We start from the raw sequence: 20,918 nt of genomic DNA on the forward strand, positions 1-20,918 counted from the left end.
GACTAAGATGAGTGAAACCAGGTTTAAAGAAAAGCAAACATCAACCTTGAGCCAAATAAGACGCTAAAACATAATAGCACAGCAGATGAAATTTGTGTTTAAAAAAAAATACAATGTATAAGGCTTCATAAACATAACTCTTGTTGCATGGGAAAACTATTTTGGAATTATTTTGATCGTCCTTATCTTTAATGATGAAAATTTTCCTAAAGATGGATTAAGTATTTTGGGAAATGATTATAAACAGACAAGCCCATATGTTCAGAATCAAGATAAAAATAAGGATGACTTCTCTATAGTGCAGTTAAACCACAATTTTTTTTTCTTTTTTGTTAGAATGCATATTTGGTATAATGTATGCCAGTTTTGCACTGTATAGTTGTTTAAATTTTCATTCCAAATGCCTAAGTTGTATATACAGTCTTTGAAAATGTAACTATATATTTTTAGGAGCACTTATATTTTGTTTAAAATGTAGCTGTTATATTTAATGAATAAAAAAACCCAACCAAACACTAAATTAATTACAATGCAGCTGGTACTGCTGAAGCATCTTCCAGACTGGACTCTTTTCTATTATGTGGGCTTTTGCCATTGCCATTTTGTAACGAATATCATCTGCGCATGGCTTGGAAGTTATCTTAGAGGAAAGAAAAATACTATGAGTAGGACAAAATAACTTTTAGTTAAAGGAATATTCAACATCTTATTCTTCAAATAGTACAAATGTAAAATTTTTTAGCATAATAACATTTAAATCATGTTCTCTGAGTAGATATTTAGGAATGGTATACATAGAGGTGATTTGATATATCCCTTTAGCAGCAAGACCAGTGCCAAAACTGGCACTGCAAAAATAATAAAAAATAAATAATGTAATGGCAACAGATAAATTTGTGGTATGTACTGTCATCGCTTCTTATGGCACTCATGTTGAAATCTGGTGTGTTCATTCAGAACAAGCAGAAGAACAGATTCAAATTTATAGGATCAGCAGTAATTTTAAGAACTTCGCGTCAATACGTATTAAGAGGCTGGACCAGAGATATCAATAGATTCCATAAAAAGGTTGAAAAGTACAATGTTCAACAATGTAATAAGCATTTAACAACTCTTGCTGCATAATAAATGATATGGAGTTTATAAACTTTTTAAATGATGAATACTCTAAATGGGTTAATGCTTATTATTTTGAGAAGCCCACTTCAGGAAGGATAAAAAGTAAATTTGTATCTGATTTATAATATCATGCTGTTCTTATTTTTGGTACATGGGATGCTGCTAGTACTGTTACAGTTAATATCAACTTAGAATTTTCATGGAAAAATATGTAAAGAGCTTTTGCAAATATATTGGGCTTTTCAATGAAAAATGTTTATGCATGTGGGTATCTTGCAGTTATACAGATAAAGAACAATATGCACCTATATAGAAATTGTTAAGCCATAGAAATAATATACTAGTATGTGAATCATTAAAAATCCACAAGTAACTAGAGAATTCAGATTGAGGTTTTATTTTAAGAAGCCATTAAATATTTAGAAGTCATTTTGATGTCATGCTGGTTCTGCACTAGTAGATGAAGTGAAGACATCCTAATCTAACACTGGTGAATAATATTTAAATATCTCATTTGTCTTCACAAATGATATTGAGAGCTTTTAAAGTTACTTTTAACAATAGTTTAAACACTCTGCTAAAGCATCTGAGTTGTGTTCCTACCACAATGTATTATATAGATTGTGATGAATATGACACAAAAATTTCTATTAAGGACAAATATTTTATAGTTCTTGATTTTTCTAGGTTAATATACTTCTAAAATTCGGAGGACCTAACATTTGTAAGTGTATGCAACTAGACTCACCTTAGCTATAGTTAGCATAAACTTAACAGTTTCAGCGGTATTGTGAACTGGAATGATGCGTAAATTACTGCCCAGGAATCTGCACATCAAAATAATTTAAGGTTACTTCTAGAATGCATGTTTAATTTGTTATGCCACAAAACTAGAAAAGCATTCCCACGTGATGGCAATGACTTTTCTAACAGTGCTTTCACCACAGGTACACAGAGGATTGTTTTTATCTTTAGAAGCAACTGCAGGGTCTGTGATGTTTGTGTACCCATCTGTATCATTTCTATACCACTAGTTTATCTGGGATTTTAGAGAGATTTTATCTCTGCTAGGGCTCTTAGAAAACCAATCTTTGTTAGTTCTTAAGCATGCATATATTCAGGGAGAACTAACCACCTAAACACTCCTCTGATATATTGTTGAAGACTGAGTGTTCTCAAAATGCCAGCAAAAAAAAGGTGGTTTTGATGGCTTTGGCAGAACACTGTTCTAAAAATACTTCAGAATTTGACCTGAATCTCTGTAGATACCATCTAGATAGAGCAATCTGTGTATGAGTTAGAAGTAATTAAACCAATGGGATAATTTTGGTAAGAATTTCATTTAAAGATTTGGACATTCAAATAATTTAGCCTAAAATGTGTTCTCTTGCTCTCTCTATAAATATCTGTTATTCATATGTACTTCTGTAGCTGTTATTCTGAGAACGGATTCTGAAGATACAAAATATTAGTACTGGTAGTTATTCAAGGCAGTCACGGAAGAGGCAAGCTCTCTCCTTAGACTTGTACCTTGTGTGTTGTGACAGTGACAATGTAGTTAGTATTGTTGCTGTTTTCTATTGTAGAGCTAAAACACTCTAGAGCCTAAATGGCAAGAAATGAGGAATTTTTAAAATAATTAAAAATTTAATGCAAAGAGGGACCCAGCTGCTCAACTGTGTACTCCCTCTGACCTCCCTTTGTGTTTACCACCTGTTCTTCCCCTCAGTCTGACTGATGACTTGGACTCATTCACGTCAAGTCCCTTGATACTTAGATACCTGCTGAACTTGGCAGCCTATTCTAATCAGCAAAAATGTAAGTAGTGACATTCCCTAAGAGTAGGTAGCCAGGATCCCTCTGAGTTTTGCTAAAATCCAGTGCGAAATGGGTTTGATTTACCTTTCAATCCCAGTTTTAGGATTAGGAAGATAACAGATGCAATTTTGCCAGTACCAGCTGTTGGTGAAGCAAAGCATGAATTAACTAAGCACAATCAAGAAGCAATTCATGTGTCAGGGTAAGTACATGTAAAATCCATTTCTATCAATAGTGCTGCTTCCAATTATACCAAGTCTAAATTTAGTTTGTTTTATTAATTTTGGTCAATGGACAGAATACTGGCCTTTATAAGCATATGACTGGACTTTGCTCTAAGGAGTTTAAAAATCAATGTGGATTTATTGAGGGTATTACTGGAATGCTCATTTTCTGGAGCTGTGATGATAAAGAATGTTTCTCCCTCCCACCCCCATCATATACACAACCCCACATGAAGTGTTCATGGTGTTGAACAACAATCCTATAATGTTTCTTTTAATGAAAAAAAATCCTTCCCTAATTACAACAAAACTATAGATAAGCAGAAAAAACAGTAATACAGAAAGACCTCTGGAAACTATCAGGGGGCTTGCTTGCTTTGTTTGTTTTTAACAAATTCAACAAGCACTTTTGAGACTGTGGAGCAAGTTTCACCCCTCCACCAATGCAAAAACTCATTCACTGATTTACATACAATGGCAGAACAGCTAGTAACAAAGCACATGCATTCAAAATACAATTGTGCCTTGTCAGCATCAGTTTGGTGTGGCCTGCAATGACAAAAATAAAATTTTTACTTTAATAAAATTACTGACTTGGCAAATGGATTATATTTTCAAAACACTGCATTTGTTAGTGAGCAACACATCCTGGAAATCAGGTGTACAAAGGAACAAAAGTAAATTGAGAATTAGCTCAGCCATCAGCTGAATAGCATGTTCTTGTTGAATGGTGGCAGAGCTTTTAAGACCTCTCAAAAAATGTATGGAATTTTCACAAATGGGTAATAGGAACCCTACATTTTATCCCATAAACTATGTTACTCATCAGCAATTGGCAGTGTGCCCAGGACTTAACTAAATCGGTGCTAATTTCAAGAAGGTAAAGATCACAGACTCTATTAGAATAGTCACTTATTTGATGTCAAGAGTGAAAATCAGCTGCAGTTATGCTACTACCAGAAAGTGGCTTTGTCTGGGGGAGAAGTAGGGAACACAGAATTTGATGATGTTCTCAGCAGGTATGTACATACGAGTTTTCAGGCTTCAGGAGAAATCACAGATAATGTTTTAATGTTCAGTTTTACACTTTTGGTGTAAAATAATGCTGATTACTATTTCAGTTGTTCCAGCTCTTTATTTAATAGATGCTGTTCCAAGTAACCAGATGTTAAAAGCTGGCAAAGAATGTGCTTCACAATAAAGCCTTTTTGTATGAAGAAAACTTCCCCTTTTTTTTATTTTTGAACTTACCATAAAATATGCTGACAGAGCTAAAAGAACTAAGGAAAATTGCATAATTTTCCAGTTTGAGAAAAGAAATCTTTAAAAAGAATTATATTAGATAGTCCTAAAGTGATTGAAAGGAATGCTATTTGCTATGTTTTGATGAATGTCCCCTTTTGCTGAGTTGACTATGACATGTCAGGTTGATTCACTCACCATTCTTTTCATTTCATGTTCCATTAATAAGATAGGTCAGTGTGAGAAATGTATCCTTTGGCTAATTTTCCATTGCATGAGCAAAACTCACCTGAATATATGACTGTTGAGTAAAGTTATACCTCATTTCTTCATAATAGTAAGCTTGGTTTAATGTTGAATCCATACCTTCTCTGAATCCTGAACATTATATTCCATTCTTCTGGTCCATGAAGGGCAGCTGACAAAACCAAAAAACTATTCCGATGAATGTTTATGAACTTCTGAATTCTGTCTAAAAACTGCTCTTCTCCTGTCCTAAGTAAGTCTTGAGTGTCTGCCAGTATAAATGCAACACCTATTGAAGAAGAAAATGATTACAGTATAAATGTATACTTCATGGTGGTACTGAGATGAAGTCTTCTCACTACAAATACCCCATCAGGAAACAGAATTCCTGCTCAAGCATTAGTCTAAAAGGCAATAAAACAAAGCTGCGAATGAATTTACATCTTGACAGTGACATGCAAGATACTGGGGACAACAGTGCTGAGACAAACACTACATTTGCCTGTCATGAGATTTGGCCAGCAATGACTGGTAAATTTAAGATAAAATTACAAATAATTTGGAGGTTATTTTCTACTGTAATATCAAAATAAGTGTTCAGTCTACTAAAAGTACAGATGGACATTTCAATGCCTTTGAAAGCAAATGCCTCAGGAACAAGAAAACTGCTGTATGGAATGAATTCAAAGCAAATGCCAATACTGATTGAAGAGGTCAGCACGTCCCACCTCTAAATAAGATAAATATGCCTGTAACATCTTAAGAATTAAGCTAGCATGTCTACCATATTATTCATAATACTAAGAAACTGGAAGACACAGAGAGGGAAAAAATTAAATTATAACTCCGTCAACTGAATTATTCTAAAATGGAAAGTTAAGAAGCCTAAGTTCAGGAGATTTAACAGCAAAGGACACAAAAGACAAGGTATGCCTTGTTAATCCTTATAGTTCAGGAAAAATGCAGATCTATCTTTCTGTTTTGGTCTACCTGTCAAAAGCATCTTCTATTCTAAAAAGGAAAGATAGATATTTGCAGTGTCACTGATTTCCTAATCAAACCTGATCAATTGAAAAAAAAAAAAAGTTTTTTCCTTTCCTTAACTCCTGCATCACCACCAGGTCTGCAAACTCAACCTGGAAGATGAAAGCCAAGGGTCTTGATTCATTCTTGTATTAACGGTTATGAGTACTAAAAATCTTGATGGCTGCCTTTCTTACATTTTAGAGACACCTCAGCATGTCTGCTCAGTTATAACAAGAATTTACTAAACAGTTCAGCCAACGATCATCAAATCCAAGTAGCTGTGTAACAATGAGTCCAATGACAGTAAAGACCAATGAAAATGTTTTAGCCCCGAAGTTCTCCATTCTGCCCTCTGATTTATGTGCAATCATGGCACAGCTCCTTCCACTAGTGTATGACACTTCAGCAAGGCAGCTTTATCCAATTCAGTGTAGCCTACAACAGGGCCTAATTTCATACCATTAGAGTTTATGAGTTTAAAAACATAAACAAACTTCAAAATACTGTACCAGAAAGAGAGAATATCACAGATCCAATTTCCACTGAATCTGAATATCGAACTCGGTGTTGTTGACTCTGTAGAATTGTAGAAATTTCGTGGTTCTACATAAATATGAAAAGGTTATTTTAAAACGTTTTCAGCAAACAAATTGGATAGAAATATTCTTAAAACATTGTGTGAAGGATCATAGATAGAACTTTAGTATTGTTGTTTAGAAAATATTTATTCCACCTGCAATAAAAAAATAGTTAAAAGTTAACTGAACTTTGAAATATTTATATTAGAAGATATCAAATAATTGAATCACAATTTTGAATGCATACATTCAGTTTGCCACAGGAAATTTTTGCATAATACATAAAGAAGCTCAAACATTTTACATCTATCTTTTACAGATGTGCTAAAGGGGGATTTGCAGAAATGAGTAACATACAGTAGTGTGTTTCTATGACTCCAGTTAATTAGACTGCATTCATTTTCATGGATGTCAGCATTTCATTTGGCAGATAGTTTAGAAAGGCTGTATTGGGCATGATTTTCATTAAAGCTTTTTGACTGAATGCAATCCATTCAGGAAAACAAGAACATTGCACTATGCAACATAATCATCTGCAGAGCCGAGTGCATTTGGATATATTTTTCAGCCTGCAAAAAGCATTTTTACAGTGTGTTCTAAAAAAGCTGCTCAAGCCCATAAATTTTAAAGATTAAACCACTTAATCCTTTTTAGATAATAACATGTCTTTTAGCTTACTGATTTTAAATGCAACCAACCTGCAATATAGGGAGGAGGAGAACTGAACCCTGAACAAGACAGTTACCAGAAATGTCATGTTTTGAATTGGATCTGGAAAGGGAACGCTCAGTAACAGCTGCTGATGAGGTGTGACTACAATTTTGGAAAAACTCTCTGCTTCAAAGCCACTGCTGATAATGAATTATTTAATGTATAAATATAAGCAACAACTATAAGAAAAGGATGGCTGCATAGGAAGAAAAATCATAATGCAGAAGTAATCAAACTGATACAAAGTAATACCTTCATAAAAGAAAAGTCTTCTTGGAATTGTATTGCAGCTATTTCCACATCTTTACTCCCAGGGAGTCTTTACCAATGGCAGTAGCTTTGAGTAGAGTTAGGTTTTTAAGAACAGAGGTATGTTACACTGGTAGAGTTGATGAGGTCACCACCCTCAGACACCTCTTAACATATTGAGGATTAAGTTGCTCTTGAAACAGTTCCCAAACTGGTACAATTTACAGGCTGTCATTCTGAGGCAAGCAGGCAAATAAGAACAGGCTTTACATTGCGATGGTTCAGGAATTGCTTCAACGCCATTCACCTACTTGTGCAGCAGAGACGGACGGGGCGGTAACCTTGTCAGCCCAGCTAATGTAAGCTGTCCTCGCTTGTGAGTCAAAGCCCTCAGCCTCTAAATCCTCTCAGGCTGGCATCAAAATGGCCTCAGCATCAAGAACTAATTACCAGCTCCTTGACAGCCCCCTTCGCTTTACTGAGGAACAGAGAGAGTCTAGCCTTGTGATATTAACAGATATAGATATTCATGAATATCTATAAGACTCTCTATTTTTAAACTAAATTGCACACTTACTTACCCAATAATATTCTACCCCAGTGTTGACACTGTATACTAGAAAACGAACTGTTTATGGAGAAATTTAGAAAATAAAGAACATCCCTTGCATAATTATTTTAGTACTCATTGAAAGCAGCATCAGTGCAGTGCAAAAACAGTAAGTCAGGAAGACAATCCTGAAGCAGTGTAACTCAGAATAGCAAGTAGCAAGAATACTAAATAGGTAGCCAAATACATACAGAAATAGCTAAGAGAAAATCACAAAAAATAAAAGAACCAATGTTATGGTAGAAGTGATTTCAGTACTAACAATTCTGTTTTTTCCTCAATATAGTAAAAAATTAATTTACACTGCATAAAATATTTCCATGTATAGAATGTAGGAAATGCTTCTTTCAGTGTTTTTAGTAAGATGCTGCTCTTGACAAACAGTACAGTACCTGCAGAGCTGTACTCATAATAACAGTTGTTATCCACCTTGACTCTTCCTGCCCAACACTTTCCGTCATTTTTACAGGGGTTTAATAGCTCTGCAATGAAATTTCAGCTGCCACCTTCTGAAAAACTTGGAAAAAACAGCAAAAGAAAGATGACAAATATTAGCTGTCAAATAAAACTGATGAAATGTTTAAGGCAAAAGGATCCATTGAAGATTTGATCAAAATCAGTGCACTACCCAATTCTCAAAAATGTATATAGGTGTCTACTACCACTGAACTAATATATATAAAATGGCAACTAGATACTTAAATGCCTTTAAAGGATTTGCATCTAAGAGGTTTCCTCTATAAGGCATGACAGGGCAAGGGTGGCAAAATGAATAAATGACTTCAGGAAAACATTTCCAAAAACACTTAAATGATTAAGGAACCGTTGTCCTGTTTTCAAATGGCACGTTTGCCACGGTGCACCTTTCACAGTAAGACACTTGCAAAGGCCACCCCAGGCCTCCTGCTCAGCCTGCTATAGCCCACCAAGCTTTCGGCCGGAGCAGTAGCTCTTTTCTGTACATTTGCATTTTCACTCCTTTAAAAATACTGCTCGATATCCAGCTTGGCAGCTACTTTCTATTCAGCAAGGCTCATGTGGCGCGGGGGGGACACACAAGCTCCTTGGCAAAGGCGGGAGGCTCTCGGCCTCCCTGACGCGCCGGCGCCGCGGCCCCACCTGGGGCAAAGCGACACGGAGCGGCTCGCGGCCGGGTGGAGACCTGGCTTGCGTTAGACCCTTCTGCCCTTGGGCTCCCCGCGCTCAGCGGGGTCTCTCCTCGTTTGAAACGCCTCATACTTGTCAAACGCACTCAGACGTAATCCTTGGCAGCCGCAGCCCGTGTGAGAGCCGCGGCGGCCGCCGGCCTGGCACTGCCCGCTCACGCCCTCAGCGCGGTGCTCGCCACCGCCGCCGCCGCCCGCCGCCTCGCCCTCAGGGGCCTCCCGCGCTCCCCTCCCCCCCCCAGGGCCGCCCCGCCCTCAGGGGCCTCCCGCGCTCCCCTCCCCCCCCAGGGCCGCCTCGCCCTCAGGGGCCTCCCGCGCTCCCCTCCCCCCCCCAGGGCCGCCTCGCCCTCAGGGGCCTCCCGCGCTCCCCTCCCCCCCCCAGGGCCGCCTCGCCCTCAGGGGCCTCCCGCGCTCCCCTCCCCCCCCAGGGCCGCCTCGCCCTCAGGGGCCTCCCGCGCTCCCCTCCCCCCCCAGGGCCGCCTCGCCCTCAGGGGCCTCCCGCGCTCCCCTCCCCCCCCCAGGGCCGCCCCGCCCTCAGGGGCCTCCCGCGCTCCCCTCCCCCCCCAGGGCCGCCTCGCCCTCAGGGGCCTCCCGCGCTCCTCCCCCCCCCCAGGGCCGCCTCGCCCTCAGGGGCCTCCCGCGCTCCCCTCCCCCCCAGGGCTGCCTCGTGCTCCCGCCCTCGGGCGCTTCCCGCGCTCCCCTCCCCCCCAGGGCCGCCTCGCCCTCAGGGGCCTCCCGCGCTCCCCTCCCCCCCCAGGGCCGCCTCGCCCTCAGGGGCCTCCCGCGCTCCTCTCCCCCCCCAGGGCCGCCTCGCCCTCAGGGGCCTCCCGCGCTCCCCTCCCCCCCAGGGCCGCCTCGCCCTCAGGGGGCTCCCGCGCTCCCCTCCCCCCCCAGGGCCGCCTCGCCCTCAGGGGCCTCCCGCGCTCCCCTCCCCCCCAGGGCCGTCCCGCCCTCGGGCGCTTCCCGCGCTCCCCTCCCCCCCAGGGCCGCCTCGCGCTCCCGCCCTCGGGCGCTTCCCGCGCTGCCGCGGCGTCTCTCTCCCGGCCTCGCGGCTCTGCGGAGCGCGTCCGTGCTCGGCGCTGCCGGGGCGGGGCGGCCCGGCCTCTCCGCGGCCCTGTCTGCTTCGCGCGCAGGGCGCACGAGAGCCTCGCGGCCGTTGAAAGCAGCCTTCCCTCGGAGCCCTGAGGAGTTAAAACAGCCCAGACCTCCCAAACCCCACATGAAATGCGCTTTGCCACTAGGAAAATAGCCCAGGCCGTCGCGGGGCCGTAGGAAGCGCCGAGCCGGACTAGCCCTCCTTCTCGCTACTCCACCTCGCTCTGCGGCGCGCGAGGACGGTGAGTCCTGCTGAGGCGGTGTGGAGCGCCCTGACTGGCATCAGCGTCCCAGTAAAAGTCTGGCAGAAACCCCGTGTCTGCCTGAGAGCCTGCTGCCACACAAGTGTGATTACGCGACATTTTCGGGTGAGAAAAAGGACTGAAAAAGCCGAACTGTGGGAGGTCCCCCAGGCTGAACAAGTGAGTGACATGAACAATAATGGTAATTAATTTTCTTTTGCATAGGGAAAGTCTTCACGGATTGTTTTTAATGGACAGCTAATTCTGCAGCTATTTCTTAGAAAGAATACTCCAAATATTTTCTGTGATAGTCTAAATATAAGAGTTTACACAGTACAAAAATTTAAAAGCAAGAAATAGCACCACTTTCAGAGAAAGAGGGATACGGAGAATGTTGCTGCTTCCTCTTTCATCACATATGAGAAAACAGCACTACTTAAAGAGTAAAGCAGATCTGTAGTGCAGAAACTCACTAAAATTAGGGGAAAAAAGAGCATTATTTTCCAGCTCATGTCTTTATCTGATATATGTGAACCTAGACTTTTGCTTGTATAATGAAAACAGTATTTTTACTGAAAATCTAAAATGACAAAGCTTTTCCTTCTCAAAGGCTTCTTAGAAGATTGTAAAATAGAAGACAATGACCTGCTTGTTTATATTAAAAAAAGGGGGGGGGGAGTGGTCTAACCTGCCCAGGAAGAGAGAATTAGACATCTTAGTGATTTAAAAATGACTTTTCTCTTTTTTGTTTCAGGCAAATGAGAAATGGATGCACACTGGATTGCCTACTTCTGTTGGTCAGAGGCACTAGAATATTCTAATTAACCTTCATTGAAAGGGTGCAGAAAGGTCGTGCTATGACAGTAAGTCAAATATTTCTAATGCTGAACTTTTTAATTTCTGTGGAGCATAAATATAAAAGCAAATTAAAGGAAAGCCACAAATGTAGGAGGTAGCTGAGCTCCGGTGTTGTTCTGGGTGGCTATGACAGGACCAATGAACTATGGAGTCGTTTCCTGTAACGCAGTAGAGCCATGAGCCTTTTTCCACTGCCCTGACTGCATGCAAAAATCAGGGAGCTGAGAACATCAGGAATTTTTTTAAAATACTACTATAAAGTAATAAGTTTTCTGATGAGGATTGATCCAGATGGACAGTCTGCTGATGTGAAGTTTCATTTGCCTACTACAAATGAATTTGTGTTTCAGTACTGGAGGTGTTCTGGGGTACAGAGTAGGAACTGGTCTGTGGAAGTGATTGTAATTGATTTGTAACACTATAGTGTCTCTGAATTCATATTTTGGAATATGTCTAATATGTATATGCATTAATTGAATCACATGAATTCAGATGGGGAGAAAAGAATAGCAGGGAATAGGATGGGGTAAAAGGGCAATTTACAGTGCCATATCTAACAAGTGAGTGGATTTTCCTTCCTTCTGTGTAATATTGTTAGAAATATATGGTACATAAAAGCAAGGGTAAATTATTACATTGTAAAAATGTTACTAAGAAATTTAAACACTAGATTTAGGCTCCTGAGATACCAGCAGATGCCTTTTTCCCCAATAGTCATTTACTGTGTATGAAGTAAAATGAAGTTGGAATCCCCCCGCCCTGAATTTAGAATACCCACTTGAGAGGCATCAAAGTGCAATGGATCAACTATTTGTTTCATAGTTTTATGGATTTGGTATTCAGTTTCTGTCACTGTGGTTGAGTGAAGTAAATCACTTGCACTCAGTAATGAGGAGATAATGAGGAAAAGCATCAGCTTAACAGAAGCTGCTTTTCTTACTTTGTTGATGCCAATTATTATATTTAAACTTGCTTATATATTAAATATCAATTATTAATTATTAACTGATCAATATTATTAATTACTAATTAACTAATAACATTGAACTTTAATATATCTTAATATATCTTAAGTTCAGGTGGCAGAATGTTATTATGGAAAATCAATTGAATATATTTCTGGCTGCCATTATGTTGGACACAGCTGAAATATAAAACAAAAATAAGTCTTTATGAGACAGAAATTTCTGAGGGGAATGGGCCTCACTGCCCCCAGTATAAGAGCCACCCCTGCCTAACACTTGTCTGGTCTTACGAAATGGGACGTGCTGAGTCCCCAGGCTCAGAACAGCTCAAGGGAGTATTCTAGTAGCAGTCCTAGCATGTTTTGCATATTTGCCATTTGAGCCAGAATTTCGCTGTATGACTTGGCTTTCTCTTTTCGTGAACCCTAACGCTAGGCTGAGATTTGTCTTACGGGACCGACTCAGTCTCCAGCCTATGGGCTGCTTGCGAGGGAGTTCTGGTAGCAGCCCTCATTTTTACAGCTTCTAAGCCCCACTTTACTATGTGTTTCAGTTTTTCTGTTTGTGAAGGCCAGCACTAATCTTGACTCTAAACTTGTACTGAGCCTCTAGACCAGAAACTCAGCCTTATCCTTAGCTTAAGGAGTAGTAAGAGGAGAAATCCACCAGCAGCCCTCAGAAAACTTTGCCAGCCCCTATTGAACCTGCTCTTGCTGTATGTCTCAGCTGGCCCTTTCTTGGAGCTGAAACCCTAATCCTGATCTTAATCCTTCACCTGGACTGAATTTTATGCAACAGGGGATGCTGAGATCCCAGGCTAAGGATGGCTCAGGGGAGAATCCTAGCAGCAGCAGCCCTAGCTCTACTTCAGTAGCCCGTTTTGAACGCCACTTTTTACTGCATGTCTCAGCTTTCACTTTCTCAGAACTCAGTGGCAGCTCTTTTCTAGCTGGTAGGGATCTAAAAAGGCAGATATGGTGCACTTTCTCTTGTGTGTGCTGCAGTGCCAAGTTTGGTGCTGGTATGTGCGCCACAAAAGGAAAATAAAAAGATTTTACTGAAGTGATAATTGGTAAAGCCCTGGTGGGAATGGACCCAACTGTCCCTAGGGGAAGATCTGTATCCCAGCCCCGTACTTGTTCTTTCATGATTATAAGAGTCTCTTCCATTTCCTTCCTTACACATTTTACTCAATTTTGCATTAATAGATAATTAATAAAAAAATATAAACTGATGTGCTTGTGTTTTAAAATAATAAAACATGACTTTTTGAAAAACAGAAATCAAATTAGGATAAAGATTTGGAACAAACTTAGAGTAACATGCTTTAATTTATTAGCTTAGAGGTGAAAGGTGATGAAAGCTAATTTTTTCTATTCTTAAGATGGTTGTACTCTGTCGTCTTAGTACTAAAGAAGTAATAATTTCCTTCCCTTCCCAATTCCAAAACTAGTACTTTTATTAAAAAGTTAACTGAGAATGTGCCTGCATTCTTCCACTTGTTATCTAAACTTTTATAAGTGCTCTTCTGTGCAGATCTTGTTCTCAGTTGAGCCAAAGGAGCTGTATTTTAAAAACTAATGTTTGATATGAACTTTACCCTTGCGGAATTTAAAGTATCATGTTTTTGGGTAAAGTTTGCATGTTGCAAAAATTAATCATACTGAGAAATTTTATCCTTTTATTATTAGGATACACACCATTAGCATAAAGATTAGTACACTAACTATACAAGAACAAGCAAAAAGGCAAAAATACATATGGAAAAAGTCTTACTATCACATTTGAGCAGTATAACTATTTCTTACTGACTCCATCTCTGAAATGGATTATTAAAATAGCATTTGTTAGTGTTTAGAGGTCAAGTGGGCAAATAGAGCATGCAGAGTTTTCACTGATGTGAGTGCCTAAAATTGCACATCATGTTTAATCCATATTCAGGAAACTTTCTAAGGAGATAGAAGATTGCTAGTAGTATTAGGGCTCTCCTCAGAACATGCAGTCTATTGAATACAAGCCATATAGAGGGTACAAGCAGTGCAGTTTAGGACATCTACAAGAATCTTGCTCACAGACACGCTGCTTGCTTATAAAAACATGCATTGTCTCAAGAAATGCTAAGATCAGTCTTCATTCAACATACTAAAAAGTGAAGGACTGACAAAATCATTGAATTAAGCCTCCTGCTCCCCAGAGATACTCATCATTACATCTTTATTAAAACTGTACATACATGAGAAACACAAATAATATTTATATATATGTTGACTGACTAGGTTTTATTTTTGGAATGAGATATTTGCATAATGGAGAAATATAAGGTAGGCTCCTATCTGAGTAAAAGGCTATTGAAAGAGAGCTTGGACTCAAAGACAATAGAATTTTCTGGACTGCATATTCTTTGGAACATTCTCCCCCCCGTAGTCTCATTTTTCAAAGAGTGATTTTGAGGGATCTTCTGCTACGTGATAGTATGAGCTAGTTTCTGCTTCACCGCCATATCTGTGCTCAGTCAGGCTTGATGTGAGAGAATTTCCTGGGAGCTATGTTCTTCTTCCATGCTCAATACTCTTTGATCGCTCCTGGAGCCTTGAGACTACATCTGACCCCACAACTTTAGGGTTTCATTACGCAGCAGAGATGGAAGTCTGTGACTATTTACAGCTGTTAATCCAGTTCTTTATCCTTCAGGGACATGCACAGAGCTACCTGCATAAACCTCCCAGAACCTGTCTAATTTGCAGTGATTTTGAGATAAGGGGCAATCAAAGCTGACCTTTAAGTGAAGTGATGTTTATGATTCTTTTTTATGGAATAGGAGTTAGGCTCATTTTACTACTTACGTTCATCTCTGCTCTGAAGATCTCTGACATTTTGCTAGTCTTAGCTTTGTCTTAAACCACATTCATTTTCCATATACCTACAGGGTGCATTTCACATACAGGAGAAGCTGCAAGAGGGAGAATGAATAGTGCTATATCTGACAGCATGTATCAAGTAACTCCTGGGAGCAGAGGCGATACCCCCATTTAGGCAGGAATAGAAGGATCCTGGGATTAAAACTCCCATATGATGAAAATAATGGTTTAAGTGTTTGGATGAATAGCTAATTTATGACAAGGCAAGATCTCTCAAAAGTAGTGTCTCTTTGCACTATACTGCAGCCTTTCCTATATGTTCTGAATCAGCACCATTTTTTGATATCCAATTTCTTAGGGCAGTCACAGAGCCACTCATTTTCCTTTTCTATAGATTTTTTGAGTACTGATTATTCATCTTCAGACACAGCACCTATGCCCTGTTCTCCAATAACATAACCCAAGAAAGTGTGTTTTTTCCCTGTTGCAAGAGAAAAAAGGTCTGAAGGTCCACTAAACAACTGGAAAGGGAAAGTAACATTTTTTGCCATTAATAAGCACAAATTAAAAACAATGGTTGCAGTCCACACATTCAATGAAGTACAATGACTCAGCATTTAAGTTACACATAGGATTTATTTCCATCTGTCATACACAAAGCAACTAAGAATCTTCAATATGTAGCATGGGGAAGAAAGCTTGTGGGACTATGAAACCGTACAGTGATTCTGGAAACAGAAAAGCAGGTTTGCCAAAGAATCATTTGGAAATATGGTTACTTAGGCCTCAGCTGTGATCCTAATGACAAATGTTTGAAAAAGCAAGAGGGTTGAAAAAATGCAAGCATTTGAGAGTTTAACCCTCCCCCCTGAAACGATTGAGCAGTCAAAATATTAAAGGACCAGAAAGCCATGGACTATCGTTAGTGACTCAGCCTTTTCTCAGAATGCACTCTACTATATATATAATCTCACTTACTAGAGCACAATAATCCAGAAAATAGGGATTTAAGTTTCCTGCTCTACCACAAAAATAAAAGTGGATACTTTTGCGTGGTAGGAGGTTTGACATATATGTAGTTATCAGGTTCATAGGCATGAAAATTACCTGATTCTATGAAGGTAACACAAAAAGATTTTACACTACCTACACAGTATCTGGCATGTACATATGGTTTGTCCTGGTTATACTGCGTTTAAGCACGTTGATATAATTCTACTGAGAGGTAGAATGCCATGTCACACTCAAAGGAGCGTTATAATAAGGAAGTGAAGAACTAAAATGATCTCATTAAACACAAGTTTAAGAAAATCACTTATTTGTCTGATCAGAATAGACCCACCAAGAGGACTAAATAAGGACCGTGTAAATGAGGATGCTGTAGAATTTAAGTGTTTTGGTAGAACCTTGCTAAGCTCGGTCTTGAATTTGGCTTGTACAGTTAGAAAGGAACGAGTACATGTGTAAGCTACATGAGCCAGAATTTTATTTCTGGTACCAATCCTTCTGCTCAGACACTTGTATAAAAATATGCTGATTTTTACAAATGCGAATCTGATACCACCCCCACTAACTTCACTGGGAGCTGAGGAAGTACAGTACTTTTCGAAAAGTCACTTGCTTTTACTTGTATGCCTATATATAAAACCTGATGGACTGCCTGTGTCATTGGGCTCAGTCTCCCACAGCTGCCACCATGCAACTGATTTGGAGATGAGTACCTACCATCCAGTTCAAAACTTGTATGTGTGAGCCTCTGCTCAGATTCACTAGACAGTGCATGCACTCACTCCGTTCCACTTCAGTCTCTTTTTAACATACAAAAAGTGTTTTGATTACTAATGTCCTAGTTAACTGTGTCTAGTTTCGATGTATAGTCCTCCCTTCCCCCATCCCCCTAAAAAATTGAGGCTTCAGTTATTCAAGATCTGTACATCAGTATTCATATTTAACAGTGCAACAGCAAAAGGTCTTTTGCTGTACATAATGCAAAAAGTTGCATTTCTCAGGGCTTTGATTTCACTAATGGAACTATCTTCTGAGCTGGGAACATCAGCCATAAATCAAAGTGAGCAGGGTAGCAACTTAATGGAATTCCATTATTAATTATTTCATACTCTAACTGTATCCAGATGGTTCATCAGGATTAGAACCTCATTAAGTTGAGTACTATCTAAAACCCCAAGTATGCACAATGCCTGCCCCCAATGCCAGTTCCATTACCCTTTCTGAGAAGTGAATGTTAGCCTGAAAGCCAACTTGCAAATGTTTAAGCAGATTCACTCACATGTTTGCAGGTTTGCAGAACTGTTGCTTAATTAACTATACTGTGTAGACTGTGAAGCAAAGTATAAAAGGATGGTCAAATGCAAAAAATAAACAGATTTGTGTGTGTGTAATGTACAATGCACATGCACTGTATGGTCCTTCACTTATTAGTTATCAGAGGTAGAAAAAAGTTGTTTCAGAAACCAGTTTTTTTCCCCAGTCGATATCCACATTTTACACAAATAATTTTCCACTGTCACAGGTTTAGTTCCCTTAAATACATGTTGTAGTTGCTGATAGGAAGCTTGGTTTTAAATTAGGCAAAGAATGGATTTTAGCTGGAATTTTTCCAAAATGGAACATACTGAAGCTTATTTGTCAAAAATAGCATACATAGCTTGCATGTGAGGAATATACCTGAAAAAATTATGGATTTTCTGCGAGAGAGAAAAATCTAAATATAGTGGATTTTAAATTTAAAAGCCCCTTTCCGTGAAATATCTGTTTTAACAGAGCTTCTACCTCTGATTCTATCTTTTGTCCTCAGTTCCTGCTTGGTCCTGGAAAGAATGTAATCTATCAATGTACAGCTGTTAATCACCCCTGTCATGAAATATTAACAGAATGCACACAGTTATGACTCTTAAATTGAAGTCTTTCTAGCTGCAATTTTTCACATCTATAATTGTACAATATTATAAGTCAGTAGAGCAAAACTTAGAGAACTGTGAAATACATATATTGGAAAAACAGCATTTCTAGTACATGCATTTAATATAGGTAGGCCCTGAACCTGCTTCAGCTGAGGTCAACAGGAATTTTTCCTTTGACATTAGTGGAAGCAAAGTTACTAATTCTTAAATGTCCTGGTTCTGGGCAACAGATGAGCAACATAATAGCAGTTCTTAATTCCTTATGCAAAGGTTTAGATTTTCTGGAACAAATTAGAATACGCATGCTAGTAATTATCTTCCAGATGGCAGTAACATATATTCAGAGTTTTAAATAGTCTCTTGGCAATCTGTTCTTAGAAAAGGAGCATTATTTTGTGTACATATTCTCTGAAAGAAATAAGAAAGACAATGTTGGAACCAATCCTATAGACAGTCTTTGTGTGAGAAACATAGGAAGTTCTCTTGCCTGCTAGTTCCTCCAAAATAATAATAAGATATACAAACTCAAAAATTCAAAGTAATTTTGAAACAGGTTTAAAAACTTAAAATGTAAAATGTTGGACCAAGATTATTAAACATGTACAGTCAAGTCACATATCATCCAGAACTTGGAAATATTGCAAGCAAGCCATATTTCTTGTACTGCATGATTGATGTTATCTTTCCCAACAACATCCAGTTATTTTATTATAATGAGAATTTTTTTTATCTCAAATACCTATTTCCTGTGAGCATGATGTTCCTGTCTACTAAGTTTATTACCATTCCATGTGCTACAGGCCCAGACAAGTCCTTAGCAACTGATCTAACTTTGAAGTTAGCCCTGTATTCAGCAGGAGATTGGACTAGAGACTTCCAGAGGCCCCTTCCAGCCTAAATTTTTCTGAGATTCTTTGATTTTTCTGATTCTACAGCAAGTTTTTCCAAGAGAAAATGATAAATGTATGGGGTGTCCTTTCCACCACCCTTCCACAAAAGCAGATATTTGTCTCTTCATACTCTCTTATAGTACCATTATCAGAGCGCATGCTGATCTCATTCATGCATACTCACTCCTCTCTCCTGTTCTTCACTTTAGGTCTCACTCTCCTCATTTCTTTTGCTACACAGTATATATATACGGTATATCCCATGCCTTTAAAAAACAAGACAAAATATACTTAACCAACATGCTTTTCTAACTGTTGCCTATCTCTTTCATCTTTAAGCTCAGTTTCTTTCTTTTCGTATACTCTTCCAAATTGGTATCTGCCTTCCTTTCATTCCAAGGAAGCCAGAATCTCACTTTGATCACAGTACCTAAGAACGTTTTCTTAACTTGCCTCAAAACTGGTACTTTATCCTCATCTGGCCTTGTGGGCCATCTTTGACAAAGCCAACAGTGCTTTATTTTGAAATCCTGCCATCCTCATTTGATTCCCTTCACCATCATTGCTTATTTCCTTAGCTTCCCTCATTGTTTTTTAGCTGATGCTTTGGAAGAACCTCCAGTTTTCTCTGTTTTCTGTAGGGGTCTAAGTGTTCTGGCCTCAATTCCTTTCTCTCTTCTCTGCAGTACATCCGTTAGTAATTTATTCCACATATACAATTTTAGCTACCACCTATACGTGAAAAAGCTGGAGAGCTACTTCTCTACTCCAGACCAGACTCCTCCTTTTCAAGCAAAAAAATTTATTTTGCTTATGAACATTAGCTTGTGGAGGTCTAGCCTATCTTTAAGTCAGTACATTTAAAACATCCCTCCTTATTCTTCACTTTAGTAACATATCTTTCAATGTAGGCAAAAGCAGGATCACTATCTTCAACTCAGCTTTGAGTCCTCTCCTCTAAATTGTTCTGATTCTTTCTTTATCTCCTGTCAGATGCAGACTTCTTTTATCCATTCACATAGCTGAATCTGTCATGTATGCTGTCAGTATCACTTGGTGACTGCAACATTCTTCTCTCAGGCTTTGACAAAAGCAATTTTACTGCTCTTACTTATTCAAAATACTACTGCAAAGATGAATTCTTAAACATTATTTTAACTATGCCATCTCTTCACTGATTCCCCTTCACTGTTTCATTAGGAGTACATACCTTGTCTTTACTTTAAAGGTCATTCAGGACCTCTTACTCACTATTCACTTAGTGCCCATGACACCACCTTCAATTGTTTGCATATTAAGTTTTCAAAGAAACCTTTGCCCGTTCTCTCATATTTTGGAGAAGAGGCCAATAAACATTCACAAAACCACTGTCAGGAGACATGACCAGGACTTCAGAGAACTCAGGTGACTGGTACTATTTAACAGATAGCCACCTACACCTGCTTAGAGCTTATATGTCCCTCTGAATGAGGAGGGACTACTAAACAAGGTCAAACAGGCAGAGTTTAGATGGCACACAGAGCTGGTCAGGAATATAGATCCTTACAAGCTCCCTCATTATCCAGCCTCCAAATTTCACCCTCTGATTTTCCCTTGCTATAAAGCATACAGAGAAAAAAGTGACAATATTTAAACTGATGATGTGCTGAAACCATTGCTAATTAGCTAGACAAATATTGATTCTCTCTCATTTTGCTTTTCCATCCGTTTTTTTTATCTTTTGTCTTAACTTGGATTGTAACCACTCTGTGGGAAGTCTTTGTTTTTGCTCTGTGTTTGTACAGTGTCTAGCCTGTGGGACGCTGGTCTGCTTAAGGCTCACAGGCACTCTGGTAACGCAAATTAAAAACAATACCGTTTTCTATGATGTCTGTTACTTCTACAGAGACTGTGTGGCTATAGGAAGCTGTATTCTATTATGGCATATGCGTCAACTGAACAATACACCAAATCCTAATCATTTGCTCTAGTGCAAAGCTATTAAAGGAAATGCAACAACACCAGTGGGGACTTGAGGAGAGAATCTGGTTTAGTTTTCATATTACAACCAGTAAAGTAAATAAAAAACAATTAAAATCATCTAGCTGATTATATTTCTTC

General features: G+C 39.3%; 1 protein-coding gene and 1 long non-coding RNA gene across 4 annotated transcripts in view; one reads left to right on the forward strand and one right to left on the reverse strand.

Annotated features, from left to right (window-relative positions):
• Positions 1–7: 7 nt before the first annotated feature.
• Positions 8–10,313, reverse strand: C8H1orf146 (chromosome 8 C1orf146 homolog). 2 transcript variants are annotated; one of them, XM_067300938.1, is made up of 5 exons: positions 8,216–8,690; positions 6,185–6,278; positions 4,770–4,938; positions 1,868–1,946; positions 8–640 (listed from the first exon to the last, which is right to left on the reverse strand). In XM_067300938.1, exons 1-5 carry the CDS (start codon positions 8,282–8,284, stop codon positions 521–523), a joined length of 531 nt encoding a protein of 176 aa, XP_067157039.1. In that variant the 5' UTR covers positions 8,285–8,690; the 3' UTR covers positions 8–520. The 2 variants fall into 2 exon arrangements, with proteins under 2 accessions (XP_067157039.1, XP_013816826.1); XM_013961372.2 differs by lacking the exon at positions 8–640 and adding an exon at positions 10,303–10,313 and having other exon boundaries at positions 1,876–3,710; positions 8,216–8,340.
• LOC136992553 (uncharacterized) overlaps positions 10,000–20,918 on the forward strand; it is a 60,301-nt gene continuing 49,382 nt past the window's right edge. For both annotated transcript variants that reach the window (XR_010884887.1, XR_010884886.1), the window contains exons 1-2: positions 10,000–10,506; positions 11,081–11,189. This is a non-coding gene — a long non-coding RNA (uncharacterized lncRNA). The remainder of the gene's footprint in view (positions 10,507–11,080; positions 11,190–20,918) is intronic.

Source organism: Apteryx mantelli, chromosome 8 (genome assembly GCF_036417845.1).
Source record: "Apteryx mantelli isolate bAptMan1 chromosome 8, bAptMan1.hap1, whole genome shotgun sequence".
Lineage (NCBI taxonomy): Eukaryota > Metazoa > Chordata > Aves > Apterygiformes > Apterygidae > Apteryx > Apteryx mantelli.